General features: G+C 41.9%; 1 protein-coding gene across 1 annotated transcript in view; it reads left to right on the plus strand.

The window, feature by feature from the left end:
* Window positions 1-14634, plus strand: part of SPTLC2 (serine palmitoyltransferase long chain base subunit 2) — a 117021-nt gene extending 102387 nt beyond the window's left edge. Inside the window, exon 12 of the mRNA XM_068541985.1 lies at window positions 9462-14634. Coding sequence (XP_068398086.1) covers window positions 9462-9581 — 120 coding nt within the window. The 3' untranslated portion in view covers window positions 9582-14634. The remainder of the gene's footprint in view (window positions 1-9461) is intronic.
* Window positions 14635-19587: the final 4953 nt, after the last annotated feature.

Below are 19587 nucleotides of genomic sequence, written 5' to 3' on the forward strand. Positions count from 1 at the left end.
TATTTTGTTGAGGATTTTTGCGACCATGTTCATCAGTGTTACTGGCCTGTAATTTTCTTCCATTGTGGTATCGTTGTGTGGTTTTGGTATCAGGCTGATAGTGGCCTTATAGAATGAGTTAGGGAGTGTTCCTTACCCTGCAATTTTTGGGAATAGTTTCAGAAGGATAGGTGTTAACTCTTCTCTAAATGTTTGATAGAATTCACCTGCAAACCCATCTGGTCCTGGACTTCTGTTTGTTGGGAGTTTTTATACACACACACACGCACACACACACACACATATAAAGTATTTTTATTTTTATTTATTTATTTTTTGGCCGCGCTGCATGGTATGTGGGATCCTAGTTCCCCGACCAGGCATCGAACCCACACCCCCTGCATTGGAAGTGTGGAGGCTCAACACTGGACCACCAGAGAAGTCCCTGTTGGGAGTTTTTTAACCACAGTTTCAATTTCAGTACTTGTGATTGGTTGGTTCATATTTTCTGCTTCTTCCTGAATCAGTCTTGGGAGATTGTACCTTTCTAAGAATTTGTCCATTTCTTTTAGGTTGTCATTTTATTGGCATATAGTTGCTTGTAGTAGTCTCTTATGGTCCTTTGTATTTCTGTGGTGTCAGTTGTAACTTCTCCCTTTTCATTTCTAATTTTGATTTGAGCCCTCTCCCTTTCTTCTTGATGAGTCTGTCTAAAGGTTTATCAATTTTGTTTATCTTTTCAAAGAACCAGCTTTTAGTTTCATTGATCTTTTCTATATTTTTTTTTAGTCTGTATTTCATTTATTTCTGCTCTGATCTTTATGATTTCTTTTCTTCTACTAACTTTGGGTTTTGTTTGTTCTTTCTCTAGTTGCTCTAGGTGTTAGGTTAGGTTGTTTCTCTGAGGTTTTTCTTATTTCCTGAGGTAAGCTTGTATTGCTGTAAAGTTCCCTCTTAGAACTGCTTTTGCTGTGTCCCATAGGTTTTGGATCATCGTGTTTTCATTTGTCTCTAGGTATTTTTTGATTTCCTCTTTGATTTCTTCAGTGATCCATTGCTTGTTTAGTAGCATATAGTTTAGCCTCCACTTGTTTGTGTTTTTTACAGTTTTTTTTTTTTTTTTTTTGTAATTGACTTCTAATCTCATAGCATTGTGGTCAGAAAAGATACTTTGATTTCAGTTTTCTTAAATTTACTGAGGCTTGCTTTGTGGTCCAGCATGTGATCTATCCTGGAGAAATGTTCCATGTGCACCTGAAAAGAATGTGTATTCTGCTGCTTTCAGATGGAATGCTCTATAAATATCAATTAAGGCCATCAAATACAATGTGTCATTTAAGGCCTGTGTTTCCTTATTGATTTTCCGTCTGGATGATCTGTTCATTGATGTAAGTGGGGTGTTAAAGTTCCCCCACTATTATGTTATTGTTGACTTCCCCTTTTATGGCTGTTAGCATTTGCCTTATATATATTGGGGTGCTCCTATGTTGGGTGCATAGATATTTCTAATTGTTATATCTTCTTCTTTGATTGATCCCTTGATTATTATGTAGTGTCCTTCCTTGTCTCTTGTAACATTCTTTATTTTAAAGTCTATTTTGTCTGATATGAGTATTGCTACTCCAGCTTTCTTTTGAATTTCATTTGTATGGAATACCTTTTTCCATCCCCTCACTTTCACTCTGTATACATTCCTAGATCTGAAGTGGGTCTCTTGTAGACAACATGTATATGAGTATTGTTTTTGTATCCATTCAGCCAGTCTTTGTCTTTTGGTTGGAACATTTAATCCATTTACATTTAAGGTAATTATCCATATGTATGTTTTTATTACCATTATGTTAATTGTTTTGGGTTTGTTTTCATAGGTCTTTTTTCTTCCCTTCCTCTTCTGTTCTCTTGTTATTTGATGACTATCTTTAGTGTTGTGTTTGGATTCCTTTCTTTTTTGTTTGTGTGTACCTGTTGTAGGTTTTTGGTTTGCAGTTAGCATGAGGTTTTGATATAGCAGTCTATCTATATACAAGATTGTTTTAAGTTGCTGGTCTCTTAATTTCAAACGCATTTCCAATATCCTGCATTTGTACTCTCCTCACGATTGTTGGTTTTGATAATCGTATTTGTGTGTGGATGATTTCCTACCTTGACTGTATGTTTGCCTTTACCAGTGAGTTTTCCCATTTGTAATTTTCTTGTTCCTAATTGTGGCCTTTTCTTTTCAACCTAGAGAACTTCCTTAAGCAATGTTGTAAACCTGGTTTGGTGGTGCTGAATTCTGTCAGCTTTTGCTTGTCTGTAAAGCTTTTGATTTCTCCGTCAAATCTGAATGAGAGCCTAGCTGTGTAGAGTATTCTTGGTTGTAGGTTTTTCCCTTTCATCACTTTAAATACATTGTGCCACTTCCTTCTAGCCTGCAGAGTTTCTGGTGAAAAAATCAGCTGATAACCTTATGGAGATTCCCTTGTATGTTATTTGTTGCTTTTCCCTTGTTGCTTTTAATATTTTCTCTCTGCCTTTAATTTTTGTCAGTTTGATTAATATGTGTCTCAGCATGTTCCTCCTTGTTTTTATGCTGTGTGGGACTCTGCACTTCCTGGAGTTGGGTGACTGTTTTTTTTCCCATGTTAGGGAAGTTTTTAGCTATTATCTCTTCACATATTTTCTTAGGCCCTATCTCTCTCTCTTCTCCTTCTGGGATCCCTGTAATGCGAATGTTGGTGTGTTTAATGTTGTTCCAGAGGTCTCTGAAATTGTCCTCATTTCTTTTCATTCTTTTTTCTTTATTCTGTTCTGCTGCAGTGTTTTCCACCATTCTGTCTTCCAGTTCACTTATCCGTTCTTCTGCTTCATTTATTCTGTTATAGATTCCTCCTAGTGTATTTTTCATTTCAGTTATTGTACCGTTCAACTATGTTTGTTTGTTCTTTATATCTTCTAGCTCTTTGTAATACATTTCTTGTACCTTCTCAGTCTGTGCCTCCATTCTTTTCCAGGTAGATTGCCTATCTCCACTTGACTTAGTTGTTCTTCTGGGGTTTTATCTTGTTCCTTCTGTGGAACCTATTCCTCTGCCGTCTCATTTTGTCTAACTTTATGTGTTTGCAGTCTCCATTCCACAGACTGCAGGGTTGTAGTTACTCTTCCTTCTGGTGTCTGCCCCCTAGTGGGTTAGGCTGGTCTAGAGGCTTGTGCAGGCCTCCTGGTGGGAGGGACTGGTGCCTGCCCACTGGTGGGTAGAGCTGGGTCTTGTCCCTCTGGTGGACAGGGCCATGTCAAGGGGTGTGTTTAGAGGCGGCTGTGGGCTCAGGAAGACTGTAGGCAGCCTGTCTGCTGATGGTTGGGGCTGTGTTCTCACTGTATTGGTCGTTTGGTCTGAGGCGTCCCGGCACTGGAGCCTACAGGCTGTTGGGTAGGGCCAGGTCTTGGTGTCAAAATGGCAGACTCCCAGAGAGCTCATGCCAATGAGTACTCCCCAGTACTTCCACCACCAGTGTCCTTGTCCCCACAGTGCACCACAGCCGCCCCCCCACCTCCCCAAGCAACCCTCCGAGACCAGCATGTAGGTCTGGCCCTGGCTTCTGTGTAGTCACTGCTTTTTCCCCTAGGTCTTGGTGCTCATGAGACCTTGTGTGTGCCTTCCAAGAGTGGAGTTTCTGTTTCCCTCAGTCCTGTGGAGTTCCTATGATCAAGTCCCACTGGCCTTCAAAGCCAAGTGCTCTGGGGGCTCCTCCTTCCGATGCCAGACCCTCAGGCCGGGATGCCTGATGTGGGGCTCAGAACTCTCATTCCTGTGGGAGAAACTCTACCATGTAATTATTTTCCAGTTTGTGGGTCACCCACCCGGTGGGTATGGGATTTGATTATATTGTGAATGCGCCCCTCCTACCATCTCATTGTGGCCTTTTCTTTGTCTTTGGATGTAGAATATCTTTTTTAGCAGGTTCCAGTGTTTTTTGTCGATGGTTGTTCAGCAGTTACTTGTGATTTTGGTGTTTTCGTGAGAGGGGGTGAACTCAAGTCCTTCTATTCCACCATCTTGTCTCCAACATCTTCAAGATTTCAGACTGTACATAAGTATTACTTTCTGAGAGTTTATAGAGCTCTAGAACATATTTGCATAAAATCAGTTGATAGAAATATCAGAATATTAATTCATTGGAGAGCTACTAATCTTAAAGAATATTATGAATGCATGTTTTTAAAAGTTTAATTGACATTAATTTTCTTAACTGCTAAAGATTTTGATTTTTCTTCCCTATTTCTTCATAGCAAAACTTCTACCAGTATGAGTATATTCTTAATCTTCTTCTGACACTGAAATTGAATTCAGTTTATTGATACTGTATCTTTGTTTTTCTTCTTTTTTATTTTGATTATACCTTTCGGATATTTTCCAATAGATTTTCTTTCCCTTTACTCAAAAATCTTACTGGTGAATTTCTTCATTGATTATTTTTTAACCCAGTAATATCAACTTTTCTTCCACTCTACTTTATTTGGGTGTTTAGGAGTTTCAGCACACCTTTTAAAAAATATCTGTATCGGGCTTCCCTGGTGGCGCAGTGGTTGAGAATCTGCCTGTCAATGCAGGGGACACGGGTTCGAGCCCTGGTCTGGGAAGATCCCACATGTCACGGAGCGACTAGGCCCGTGAGCCACAGTTGCTGAGCCTGCGCGTCTGGAGCCTGTGCTCCGCAACAAGAGAGGCCGCGATAGTTAGAGGCCCGCGCACCACGATGAGGAGTGGCCCCCACTTGCCGCGACTGGAGAGGGCCCTCACGCAGAAACGAAGACCCAACACGGCCATAAATAAATAAATAAATAAAATTTTAAAAATATATATCTGTATCATTAAATGCAATGGCTATAGTAATTAACTGTGTTTTCTAACAGGTTTTACTCCTGATAACTGTACACATTCAAGAAATCATTTAGGGACTTCCCTGGTGGTCCAGCGGTTAAGACTCCACACTCCCAATGCAGGGGGCCCGGGTTCAATCCCTGGTTAGGGAACTAGATCCAGCATGCCACAACTAAGAGCCCACATGCTGCAACGAACATCCTGCGTGCCACAACTAAAGACCTGGCCCAGCCAAATAAATAAATAATTTTTTTTTTAAAGAGAGAAATAATTTAGATGTAACCAGTATATCTTGGTAGATTTCTGTTGCCAACAAACGTGTTTACCAGTTGAGAGTGCTAATATTTTTCTCATAACATCCACTTGCAGGATTATTTGACTTTGCCTTCCATTTAGGTTTTTTTAAGCATAAAGTGCATTTTTTGAAACCACAGGTTTGTTGAAGTTATTTTGTCTTATGATTTTTTTATGGAAGTAAACATGAACATTATGAGATAAAAACGATCTTTCATTTATTAATGGGCCCCGTGACATGATTCTGTATATAGAAAATGCTATACAATTCACACACAAAAAACTAATCTGCTAGAGCTAATAAATATATTCAGCAAAATTGCAAAGTAAAAGACACAAAAATTAGTGTATTTCTATACACCGGCAATGAACACATGAAAAGGAGATTAATATTTCATTTACGAGAGCATTCAAAAGAATATACTACCTAGGAATAAATTTAACCAGGGGAGGTGAAAGACTTACATATTGCTATGAAACATTGCTGAAAGAAATGAAAGAAGATTTAAATAAATGGAAAGATACCCTATGTTCGTGCTCTGGAAGATTTAATATTGTTAATATGGAGTACAGCAAGATCTGTAGATCCATTGCAATCCCTATCAAAATTACAATGGCTTTTTTTTTTTTTTTTGCAGAAATCGTCAAATTCATATGGAATTGTAGGGGGCCCCAGATAGCCAAAACAATGTTGAAAAAGAAAATAGAAGTTGGGGGACTCAAATTTCCTGATTTTAAAACTTACTTCAAAGCTACAGTAATTGAAACAGTGGAGTACTAGCATAAAGATAGACTTATAGACCAATGGAATAGAATTAAGAGTCAAGAAATAAACCCAAACATCTATGGCTAATTGATTTTCAACAAGGGGCTAAGACTAGTTAATGGGGAAAGTATAGTTTCTTCAACCAGTGGTTCTGGACAGCTGGATAACCTCATGCAAACGAATGAATTTGTACCCTTACAACATGGATGAGCCTTGAAAACACTATGCTAAGTGAAAGAAGACACAGAAGACCACATTTATATGAAATGTCTGAAATAGGCAAATTCATTGGGTCAGAAAATAGTTTGCTGATTGTCAGGGCCTGGGAAAGGAGGAATGAGGATATGAGTACGGGGTTTATTTTTTGAGGTGATAATGCTTTAAAATTAGATAGTGATGAAAGTTGTACAACTCTGTGAATATACTCAGAGGCACTGAATTGTAAACTTTTAAAAAGATGAATTTTTTGGCATGTGAATTGTATCTCAATAAAGCTATTATTTTTTAAAAGAAGAAGAGCAAGCTTATTAGCTCAGGGGTGCACAACTATCCTAGAATATTCTCTTATTCAAGGGCCATACTCAACCCTAAATTAACATGTTTTTTCCCTAAGAACCCATCTTACCCTGTGATCTGGAGGTTCAGTGTAAGTGTAGACTATTTGTTAACAATTGGTACTTGTAATGCTTCATTATTCCTAATCTAACCAGGTAACCCCCACATCATGACCGGCAGTTTCTAGTTACAATTTTATCTCTTTTTTTTCTTTTTAATATTTATTTATTTATTTATTTGGCTCTACCGGGTCTTTAGTTGCGGCACACAGCATCTTCGTTGCGGCATGCGGGATGTTTAGTTGCGGCATGTGGGCTCTTTTAGTTGTGGCATGCAGGATCTAGTTCCCCGTCCAGGGATTGAACTCGGGCACCCTACGTTGGAAGCACAGAGTCTTAACCACTGGACTACCAGGGAAGTCGCATAATTTTACCTTTTATATAAATAAAACCCATTCATCTGAGATATCTGGTGTGGTATCAGTCATAATCTTGTTATCTAGATCCCTTTGGGCTACGGTGGCTTTTTTTCTGTCTCTATTCATTTTCTTTTTTAATTGATGAAAAATATCATGTTCTTCTGAATATCCTTTACTTTGTGATCTTAGTAAGTCATGTATTGTTTTAAATTAATAAATCCTGTATCAGAGGTCAGGGGAATAAACAGTTACTGGGTTCGCTCAGCTGAAATTCAATCTTAAATTGTTTCCATATGGAGCTTTTAATTAAACCTCTTCTCAAAGGTACCACTGTTCTGATAGCATATTGAAGTCCAGCTCTTATTTGCTTTTTATATTTTTCACATTTGGAGTGAAGAGTATTTTTTTCTTATGCTAGAATAAATAAGGAATACTATTTATTGGTGTTTCTTTTTCCTCTCTACAAACACTGATTTTTTTAAAGTTAAATTTAGGAACAGGTATATGTGTCTATTTACTGATAATCAACTGATTCCGTTTTCTGAACTAGAAGATGTACATTTTCTTATGGAATTACAACCGTGAGAGTGGACAGAAGATTTATATGATGTGATGGAAATTTGGAGAGTCACACTTAGGCAATAGGGCTTCTGCTGCCCACATTACCCTTTCTTAGTCTAATGAGATGGTGTCCTAGATAGAGCCATTGTCTCCAGAGCTGAGGCCTATTAGACCCACTAGGCAACATCCACACGTGCTTGGGGAGTGAATAACAGGGCTGGAGAGCTGCCATGAGCTGAAAATGCATTCTGTAACCTGTGCCAGGTGCTTTTATTAGAAAGCCTTAGAATCCAGGATTCCAGAATTTTTGCTGTCTTCTATGGATTTCTCTGAGAGGTATCTGGGGCTTGGAATTTCCTTGTCCTTCCATTAAATATTTTCTAAGAAATTCTGAACACATATCCCTTTCTTATATTGTCATTCCCTATTCTGACTCTCTGTGTGCTGCTTTTTGGAAAGTTAACTGTGTGAACTATGATTTGTGTACTTTGCTGTATGTATGTATACTTCAACCAGGAGTTGGGTTTTGTTTGTTTGTTTTTAAGTACATATAAGAAACCATACACAGATTACCAGGTAGGGCTAGTATTGCAATCAGGAAGAGACTTTTCATTTCATCACTTGTCTTAGTGTTTTAATTTTTATAAGAAACATATTTTCTTTGAAAAATAAAAGAGCAAGTTTTATAGAAAAGAAAGTTATACTGAGATAGAGTTTTGGTGGAAAGACAAGATAATCTCTCAATGGTAGGATTTGGGGGTTTAAAATCAAACCTGAGTTTAAATGCTGGCTCTGTTTCTTTCCTTGCTGGCTTCCACTTTTTCTTACTTAGTCTGCACAGCAGCCCACTTTGGGGACTTTCTTCATCTTGCATCTAGGAAGCATCTCAATGCAGACTTCTCGTCACATTTTTGGTAGTGTGATAACAGAAAGAGCAAGTACTGGAGGGTAAAAGGAGAAATGACAAATTATAGCCAGCCTGGCAAATTCAGGGTACATATTCCTTCTTCTTCCAAGCGTGTCATATATATATATATATTTTTTTTTTTTTAATGGGAGACTCTTTTTTTTTGTGGGGGGGGTATTTATTTATTTATTTTTATTTATTTATGGCTGTGTTGGGTCTTCGTTTCTGTGCGAGGGCTTTCTCTAGTTGTGGCAAGTGGGGGCCACTCTTCATCGCGGTGCGCGGGCCTCTCATTATCGTGGCCTCGCTTGTTGCGGAGCACAGGCTCCAGACGCGCAGGCTCAGTAATTGTGGTTCACGGGCCTAGCCGCTCCGCGGCATGTGGGATCTTCCCAGACCAGGGCTCGAACCCGCGTCCCCTGCATTGGCAGGCAGATTCTCAACCACTGCGCCACCAGGGAAGCCCTCATATATTTTTTTAAAATATAGAAATGCTCTTTCTCTTTTTAAAAAAATATTTGTTTGTTTGTTTGTTTGTTTATGGCTGCGTTGGGTCTTTGTTGCTGCACACGGGCTTTCTCTAGTTGCGGCAGGCGGGGGCTACTCTTTGTTGCGGTGCACGGGCTTCTCATTGTGGTGGCTTCTCTTGTTGTGGAGCACCAGCTCTAGGCGTGTGGGCTTCAGTAGTTGTGGCGCACGAGCTCAGTAGTTGTGGCTCTCAGGCGCTAGAGCACAGGCTCAGTAGTTGTGGCACACGGGCTTAGTTGCTCCACAGCATGTGGGATATTCCCGGACCAGGGGTCGAACCTATGTCCCCTGCATTGGCAGGTGGATTCTTAACCACTGTGCCACCAGGGAAGTCCAAGCATGTCCTATTTTGATGAATTATACCCTTTATTCTGCATCCCTGCTCTTCATAACCTGTTCTTCATGGTCAGCCTGATGTCCTTGCTCAAAAAGCAGCTTCTTCCATTGCTTGACTCTAGTCTGCTCAGAGTAAATGCATTGGACACGGTCCCACCACAGGATAATCTTGCCATGATTGTTTTTAGAAAAATGAAGCACCAAGTGTGTCTTCCTCCTCCTGGCTCTAACCTCTGCTCTGTCTTGTATATTTTAGGCTTTAAAGGAGATAGATGAAGTCGGGGACCTATTGCACCTGAAGTATTCCCGTCATCGGTCAGTACCTCTATTGGACAGGCCCTTTGATGAGACTACATATGAAGAAACAGAAGACTGAGCCTTTTGGTGCTCCCCTAAAGGAACTCTCCCTCACCCAGGAGAGTGTGTGGCCTTTCCAGTCCAGTTGCAGGAACCACACTTCTTGTGCAAGAGATTTCCTCAACTACTGACGGCGGCCACCTCCACTCTAAATGATATTTTGTAAATAGTGAAAAACTGCTTCACATCCTTCCTTTGCTACATCACCTTTAAAAAAAGAGGTGACTCACTTTGCTTTTTTGTCCATTAAAAAAATGTTTTATTTTATAACTATTCTACTTGTGAAATCACACTGACCCTACCCTGTCTCTGGCTAACCATGCAGGTCATTTTCCTCTCACAGACGTGGGCCCATCCAAAGCTCCTGCTGGCCCTGGCACTACAGCCTCGAGACTCACCTGGCCCTCCTTCCTGGGGAGCAAGTGCCTTCCACTTACTTCCGGTCCAGGTCTCAGAGGTGGCCAGCCTTGGAATCCTTGTTTAACCAGTCACGTAATCACCCAAAGCGTTTTAATGTGTCTTAAGTTTAGCCATTTAAGAAAAGTAGTAAACACTAACATTGCTGAAACTCCCCCTCATTGTATATCCCTCCCTGGCCAGGAGCCTCCAAGGCTTGGTCTTACTCCATTTTGTTCTGGTCACCAGATGATATCTTCCTTCACCATCAAGTGTTTCTTCGTAATGGTCACCATCTGAGGATATGTCCAGTTTCTGGGTTCTTCCCAAGCTGGAATCTAACACTCCCACCCCCTGGTTAAAACACTTAAATGGTTTTAAAAGCACCCACATCCCACCCCCTGTTTAAAACACTTAAATGGTTTTAAAAGCACCCACATCCCACCCCGGTCAGACCTCGGTGCTGAAGGCGACTCACACCTCACTCTTCTGTGTACAAAGCTGCTCCACAGAGTGATAGGCCCTCCTGCTCGGGTGAGAGGGCAGGGGTGGTGGGGAAAGGGTTGACTGCTCCTTGTAGAATGTCTGTGGTTTCCTTCTTACTGCTTTCTACTTTTCAAAATTATGACAGCCAAAAAAAAAAAAAAAAATTATGACAGCGTCTGCCTGGGTTTGGGTCCATATTAGGATTTCAACTGATAAAGGAGAATGTTGGTAAATCCTCCGCTCAGAAATCATTTGTCATGTTCCTAATGTAAGGATTAAAGTTTATTAACTTGCCCTTTTTAGAAGATGACCCATTTAAATATCACTCTGAGTGCTATTTCTCTTTTATTCTTGATGTCCTAATGCAGTTCTAACCTGGCATCTGGGGCTTTTAGGGGCTCCATCGCCTTCCATTACCCCTTATTTTTTCCCTGAGAAATTCTGAACACTTATTTTTTGCTAAACTGGGATCCTCTGTTTTGACTCTGTTTGCATACCAAGTAAGGGGATTTCTTTCAGTGAGCTTTATACTGCTTGACCAAAGAGCAAATCTGAAAATCACCATGTTAAAGTTCTTACTTTCTTCTGTTGACCAAAGCTTAAGTGAAGAGAACTTTTGACTTTTTTTATACCCAAGGTCAGCTTGTCTTTTAGTAGCCATCAAGTATTATAGAGGAAGGATTGGGAACAGAATGGAAAAACATTGTGTGAAAGTAGTTTTGTACATCTCTATTTTTGAAATCACTCCTTTTATTTGTAAAAATTTTCAGTCCAAATTCTCCTGGGCATCTTGTCATCAGCTGTGGTATTTTTGTGCAGATACATGTAGTGGAGGATGTAAGCAATGCTATTGTTTGTGAAGTTTTGTTTTCATGTCTTAAGTTATCTTTGGTCACTCTCAGCATCTGAGAGCCTTAAGCCCTTGAAATATTCCAAGGTTTCATTTTAATTTTTTAAAGAATAGAAAAAAGTGAAAAGAACCAAGTAGAGATGCAGGGACTGCAGTTAGCATGTACAAGTTGAAGTAAAAAAGATTGTGGTAACTAAGTAATTAGTCCTGTAAAATAAAATACATTACTAACCTTTTCTGCACATCTAGGTCCTCACCATAGAACCCCATTAGAACCAGAGAGCTTTTGCACTGCAGTTACTATTTAGTGATGTAGGGTTTGCAGAAGTCACAAACTTAAAGCAATGAACTTAATGGCCAGTCTTTTATTTTGGCTTGCATGAAGTCACTGCAACTTAAAATGTCAGTTAATATGGGCATTTAAATACATATATATATATCTATCACTTTGCTATGCAGTTATTTCAGGGTAAGTGCAGTTAAGTTACAGATTTATTTTGAAGAGAGAAAACTCCTGTGATCTCTCTAGGACCTCTGCTTTCTAGAGGACAAAACATTACACACACTGGTTGTCTCTTCTTGAAACTGTAATATAAATCTAGGGTCCAGTCATATCACAAATATCATTACTTAACCAAGCCCTTGGGGAAACACAAGTGTATATAAATACTGTCATTGGGAATGAGTAGAAATCTGGGACAAATAAGTATTGTTTAGTACATGGTTTAACACAGCCTACTTCAAGAATCTGATGGGGTTCAAGCAGGCATCAGCTAACCATTACTACCAAGGCTGATCATCAGAGTTAGTTGATAGAGGTGTGACTAATCCTTATTACTTTTTCTCATCCCTCTTTTTATTTAGCTTTGTCTTCATCCATTTCAGGTTTATATGACCCTTTTCTGCAGATCACATCAGAAACCAGGAAGTTTATAACTAGGGGACATCAAAATCACACCCAGAGAATGGATCAAGTGGCAGTGGCAGAGGCAGATTCTCCTCCCATCTTTATTTTAAAAGCCTTACCGTAGAATATGGTATACGTTCTAGAGCATTGAAAGAGAATGTTCAGGGGCAGGGTCTTTGAAGCACTAAACTTTTCACTTTGCTTTGGAAAATTTTTTCCCTTTAAAAAAACATTCTGGTCTCCAGAGCCCAGAGTACTGTTTGCTTGTTTGAAGAACTTCTCGTCACTATCTTAAACTTTCGTGATAGGGTGAGGATTTCAAATAGTCAGACACCCCTCTTCCTCATGTAGTCATGGAAGGTGAACAGAAATAACCCGACACAACTACTAAGGGCTGCGTGTTTGCCTGATGCCCTTTCAGAGGCCAAGGCCCTATTTCTTCCCGCATGTGCCTCTTTCCAAATTGACGAGGATCTCTGGCCCCTTGTCATACTGGATTGGGCAGCAGCACTTCTAGTCATGTCATAGGCAGTGACGAAAGAGAATTTGGGTTCTTGTTTTGTATGAACTTGTGGCAAAACCACCTAGAAAAGGTTAAATACAATTGACTATCTCCTGGTTCTCTCTCTTTTTTTTTTTGGCTGTGCCACGGGTCATGCAGGATCCTAGTTCCCCGACCACGGATCAAACCGCGCCCCCTGCAGTGGAAGCGCGGCGTCTTAACCACTGAACTGCCAGGGAGGTCCCTCCTGGTTCTCTTGTATAAAGAATTGCTGTGCCCTAATTCCCAGGGTGTCTTTCCTGGTGTTCTGGGTAAGCCAGAATAGGTTTTAATCTGTCCTTGCTATAACCCATGTGGTTAGAAAAAATGGGAAAGTTGTGGTTTTCCTTCTGTCCACTTTCATGAAGGTCAAGAACTGTTGAGCACTTCACACAGGTAAAATCATCTTAGCCCAAAGGAGTTATGAAGGGGGAGTTACGATAATCAAAGGATTCTTCTTGGCTGTTGAGCAGCTGTTTGCTTAATCCGTTAAACCAGTTAATTAAAACACCTTCCACGTAAAGAAAAGCTTGTCCATTCTCTCTTCAGCTTTATCCACATGAAATGCAGTGTTCAGGCTCCTAGCCATTTGCCATGTGCCCAGATAGCTGGGTTAGAAGGCTGGCTTCCTCCCTTATACAGAGGAAATGCCAGGACTAGCCAGTGATCCCTTTGCTTTTAATGTGTAGGAAATGCTGTTGCCCCTTTTGTCATTTCTAGTGACTTCTGTTTTCTAAGCACCTTTTGCTATAGATTGAGCCTTTTCTAGGGAGGAAACCAAAGGGGCTAGCTCGAGCCCTTATCGGAAATGTTTATTCTAATGTCTCTGCTGAGTCTGAGGTATCACATTCCCAGTCATCCTTGGGACTGACTTGGGGAAGCTGTGGGCAAGGTCTTATTTACTGTGTAGTACACATGATAAATGGCCTTATAAACTGATTTTTTGTGGTATGATGAGTTTATTAAACTGACCATAAAGAATTCAGTGGCTCTTAAACTGCCTTTACTGTGTTTTTAATGAAGCACACCCAAACCTCTGTTCTTTTGGAGCAGTTATGGGGAGGTTGAATGAAAGGTAAAAATTAGAGCAGTGCCCTGATGTGCCAAGTGTCCTGCCTTGTTGCTGTCTGCGTGGATAGTGGATCCTTCCATACACAAGGAGCCTTGAGCCCACTCAGTGTCTGCTTTTTCCAACACAGTTCCCAAGTTTCTTGTGCAAAGCTTTGTCATTTGGCCCAGGCCTTCCAAGGAAGTGTGGGACATATCACTGACTAGGGTGGAGTGGTGACTTGTCTTCACCCTTGATGTTAGGTCTTGTTACCTCAGTGGTGTTCATGGTTGGAACGATAAAAAGCATCCTTGATGGTTCTTCACAGGATACTAGTGAGATCACCATGTCAGCCAGCATGCCCACAGTCTTGATGATCCCTCTCTGGATAAAGGTAGCTAACATTAAGAGAAGGGGGAAAGAGATAAAATAAGAATAGAGAAATAGCTTATGGAGAGCCGAGATCTTATTTTGTTGGCCCATATTTTTTCATTCCTGTAAACGAATTTGCAAGAGGTGCTGTGATAACCCTTCCCCAGTCCTGTAATGCTCGTATAATCTGAGAAAGAGAAGGGGAAATATAAATAAAACTTTTTAAAATTTAGTATTGTGTTAAAATGTCACTCTCTCCCTTACCCACACCCAGCCCCCGTCTCCGTTTTTTGCCAGATGATTTTTCGTTGCTGTTGTTGTTGGATGACTGTCAAGCTATAAATGATGGGTTGAGGGAGGTGTATCCATTTTGAGAGTGCCTGTTAAGAGCTGAAGGGGAACTACTTGAGATGACTTAAGAATCATCCCATGAAATTTATTGTTTTGCTCCAATAAAATACTCTGAAAGCTGTATCTGCCTTTATTCATTAAACCAATAAATACTGAGTGCTGTTTCCATGCCAGGCACTGCACTGAGCATTACCAATAACAGCAGCAAACAGAAAGTTATGGTTCCTACTTTTGTAAACAAATAGGCACATGAACCATATATATCGTGTTAGAAACTGCTAAGTGCCATGAAGGAAAGGTAAAGAGCCTGATAAGCTTGGAACCAGCGTCTGGTTTAGACAGAGGTGATAGAGGAAACTTTTCTAAGGATTGGAGGATCTGAAAGAAAGTGTGGTTGATACTCGCAAGAACGGTGAAGTGGGGCTCACCAGGAGGCGGTAGAGGCTGCCGCACCAGGTGACTTTATCTTACACACCAGGGAAAACCAGTGAAAAGTTGTAAGCATTGAAAAAAAAAATACCCATTTGGGACTTTGCTGGTGGCGCAGTGGTTAAGAATCCTCCTGCCAATGCAGGGGACACGGGTTTGAGCCCTGGTCCAGGAGGATCCCACATGCCACGGAGCAACTAAGCCTGTGCGCCACAACTACTGAGCCTGCGCTCTAGAGCCCACGAGCCACAACTACTGAGCCACGTGCCATGCTCCACAACAAGAGGAGCCACCGCAATGAGAAGCCTGTGCACCACAACAAAGAGTAGCCCCTGCTCGCCACAACTAGAGAAAGCCCATGCGCAGCAACAAAGACCCAATGCAGCCAAAAATAAATAAGATAAATTTTTTAAAAATTAAAAAAAAAATACCCATTAGCATGCTTTTTTGTATACAATGACAAGTTGATAAAATGTATGTGGAAATGCAAAGGACCTAGAATAGTCAAAACAATTTTGTAAAGAGACTTATACTACCTGATTTCAAAACTTTGCACAGAGCTACAGTAACCAAGACTGCAACTGGCATTAGATTAGTCATATAGAACAATAAAACAGAATAGGGAGTCCAGAAATAGGCCCACATGTGTATGGTTAGCTGATTTTTGACAGAAGTGCCAAGTTAATTCAATGGGGAAAGAACCTTCAACCTTACATCACATACCACAGTTGACTCAAAACAAATCATAGATCTGAGCATAAAAAATAAAAAAATATGAAACTTCTTGGAGAAACTATAAAAGAAAATCGGTGACTTTGGGTTGGGTGGCAATGATTTCTTCAGACACAAAAAGCATGACTGAAAAAAACTGATAAACTGGACTTCATCAAAATGAAAATTTCAGAAGACAATGTAGTTTGCAGACTGGGATAAAATATCCACAGTACATATATCTGACAAAGGCTCTCTATTTAGAATATATAAAGAATCCTTAAAGCTCAATAAGACAAGATTATTAAATTAAAAATTGGCAAAAGATTTGAACAGACACTTCACAAAAGGAAGTATACTAATGGCCAATAAACACATGCAAAAATGCTCAATATCATTGGTCATTAAGGAAAGGCCAATTAAAATTGCAATAAGATTCTACTACTCACCCACCCTCTAGAATGGCTAAATATAAAAAGAATTACAATACCAAGTGTTGACAAAGGTGGGAATGCAAAATGGTACAGCCGTTGGAGAAAACAATTTGGCAGGTTTTTGACAGCAATTTCACCCAAGAGAAGTGAAAGCATGTCCACAAGAGAATTGGCACTTGAATATTCATAATATTTTATTATGGAAACAATCCAAATGCTATCATAGTTAATGGGAAAAGAAGCAGAATGGTCATATGATGAATTCTACTCAGCTGTGAAAAGGAACAAATTACTGACACCTACAACTAGATGGATGAACCTCAAAACCATGCTCAAAGAAAGAAGCCAAACAAAAGAATACATGAATGTGACTGCACTGATACAAACTTCTAAAACGGCAGGACTAACCTATGATGACAGAGTGGAGAAGTGCTTACCAGGAGCCAAGGGTAGGGAGGTAGGGATTAACTGTACAAAGGGACTGTTAAAAGATAATTTTCAAAAACAAATAAAATCATGACTCTTACAGATGTAAAAATGAAAGATGTCATTTAACTCATTAATGAGAAAACTGTTAAGGGTATTACAGCCAATTCAAAGGAGATATTGAAAAACAGAAACTTTATAGATCAGGAACACTGAAGTGAATGTACAAATGAAGACAAAACTGATTTCTTCCACACTGGGGGACAGAGGTCAATCGAACCTCCACAGAACAGGACAGAATTTGCATTTATATAGACAAGAAGTATTTTGCTTTGCTATTAGTTACCTACAACCTACAAAGTTGTAAAACAGCCCCAAGACAATGAAAGACTAGAATCAGATAACTCAAAAGGATGCATTGTATGTAGACAATGCATTACTTTCCACTGAAGCATATTTATTTTTCCTCCAGTGCACAGAAGGATATTGGAGTGATGAGAAATTTCTAAATCATGATGGTGGTGGTGGTTACCTGGATGTATACATTTGTCAAAACGCATTGAACTGTACAATTAAAATAGGTGTGTTTATTGTATGTAAATTATATCTCAATAAAGTTGATTGAAAAAAGAAAATAACCAACAGCATTTGGGGAGGAGAGAGTGAGAACGAGTAGATACAGCAGGACTAATCGGGAGGCTATTATAGCTGTCCAGGTAATGGGGAGAGGGGCTCCCATTAGCGGTAGTTACTGACTTGGAGACAGATACACATGAATGAATGAATTCCTTATTTTCAAACTCCATGTTTAATCTGTGGGAAGGTTCAAAAGTTTGATGAAAAGACAAAATATTCGACTGGATGTGAAAATAGTTTTACAAACAAAAAGAAAAATCCTAAAAAACAACACAGTTGCCTCACATTTAGTAAAAGCAATATGGCGTAGCAGGTTGCTCAAATGCTAGGTTTCTTTGGGCTAATATTTGAGTGTTTACCATGTACCAGGCATCTTATTAGGCTGAACCACATGAAATTGCCAACATTTGACCCTTTTGACCCAAAAGTGGCAACTTCCTGTAGTTCATCCTAATATAAGTCCTTAGATTCTTATTTACTCCTCACACCTGTGAGGTGGGTAGCCCCTCCCTACACCCCAGACTTTTACAGATGACAAAAGCACCCACCAAGGGGTCAAAGAATTTGCCCAATAATATCATCTTCTTAGTAAATGATAGAAGCAAGGTTCAAACCCCTGTGGCGGACTCCAGACCGGCATTGTAACTAACCCCTGTGATGCACTATTCAAAACACTGCAGAAGGATTTCCCTGGTGGTGCAGTGGTTAAGAATCCGCCCGCCAACGCCGGGGACATGGGTTCAAGCCCTGGTCCGGGAAGATTCCACATGCCACGGAACAACTAAGCCCGTGCACCACAACTACTGAGCCTGCGCTCTAGAGCCCGCGAGGGGGAGCCCTGTGCCACAACTACTGAAGACCACGCGCCTAGAGCCTGTGCTCCACGACAAGAGAAGCCACCACAATGAGAAGCCCGCACACTGCAACAAAAAGTAGCCCCCTCTCGACGCAACTAAAGAAAAGCCCGCACGCAGCAACGAAGACCCAATGCAGCCAAAAATAAATAAATTTAGTTTTTAAAAAAAGACAACTGCAGAGTCCTGGGCAGTGCTGTTGGGGATAGGAGTGGTTTCTCAGAAATGTGCCCAGTCTCCTAAGAGTTTCTAAGGCTAAACCCAGATCCCAAATTTTACCCTATGGCCAGGTTTCTGGCATGCTTCCCAGCACCTCCAGGGATCTGCTGTCCCTGCCCAGAAACCAGGCAGCCTTTGTGTTCCTCCATATGGCCCCTGGGTAGGCATCTTCCTAATAATGCCTTCTGACTGCTCCTCACCTACCTGTGCAAACCCCACCCCACCTGCCCTGTGTCACGGAGCTCACAGTCCCCAACAGCCCCCAGCCATGAAAATCGTCACTGCCACTCATAGTTCCTGATCGTTATCATAAGCTGAGGTTTTATTTCATGACTGCACGCCTTACACGGGAGGATCCCTGCACGAGTGTCCCTCTGGAGGGAGTGGGTGGCCCCACTGTTTTACCCAGGATGAAACTAGGTGACACCCAGTGGCAGGGCAGGATCTTCTGACCACTCCTTCAAATGTGGCTAGCTGCTGTCCTGGGACTTTATCCTCACATCTGAGTCTCAGCTCTCTCCTGGCTCTTGAAGTGCTGAACACCGGGGGGAAATTGGGTGCAGAGTGGCAGGTGTGTTTTTCGAGTCTCCACCTCCAGCAGGGGAGCTGGAAGAGCCTTGGGGGAGTTACTTCCAGGCCTTCCTCCCCAAGCCAACCTACCCTGGGTGCACATTTGCCCAAGAGCTGAAAAGGCTCCCGCGTTGGGCTGCGGCGTGTCCCTCGCCCGCGAGGCTCTGGCGGTCGGTGAGCCCCGGCGCCGCCCTCAGGACCCCGCAGCAGTCGCACAGCTGGACTGGAGAGCGCCGGCAGGCGGGCTGCGACTTTCCCCGAACAGGAATTCGCTTGGGGCTGCGCCGGCGACAGCGGCGGGCACTCAGGGCGGGGAGGCGGCCAGATCAAAGGGAGCCGCCCGCTGGGCCGAGACTTGTCCGGGAGCGCGAGGGGCCACCCCTCCGGGGAGGGCGGGGGACATCCCGAGCGCCGACCCGAGAGCAGCCGGGGCGCCCACGCCGGGCCAGGGAGAGAGAGAGAAGAGAGAGGGAGGGAGAGAGAGAGAGAGAAAAGAGAGAGGAGAGAGAAGATAGAAGAGAGAAGAGAGAGAGAAGAGAGAGAGAGAAGAGAGAGAGAGAAGACAGAGGAGCGAGAAGACAGAGGACAGAGAGAGAGAGGAGAGCCGCGCGCCCCCGCCCCGCGCGCCCCCGCGGCCGCCGGAGCTCCCCTCCCGAGCCCTGAGCGCTGGCGCGGCCGGGCCTGCGCCGCCGTCCCAGCGCTCCCGCCCCCGGAGGAGGCGAGGCCCGGCGTCAACAGACTCGCCCGAGCGGGCCGGGAGGCGCGAAGGCGCCGGGCGGAGCAGCCTCGGAGAGG

Source organism: Eschrichtius robustus, chromosome 1, assembly GCF_028021215.1.
Source record: "Eschrichtius robustus isolate mEscRob2 chromosome 1, mEscRob2.pri, whole genome shotgun sequence".
NCBI lineage: Eukaryota > Metazoa > Chordata > Mammalia > Artiodactyla > Eschrichtiidae > Eschrichtius > Eschrichtius robustus.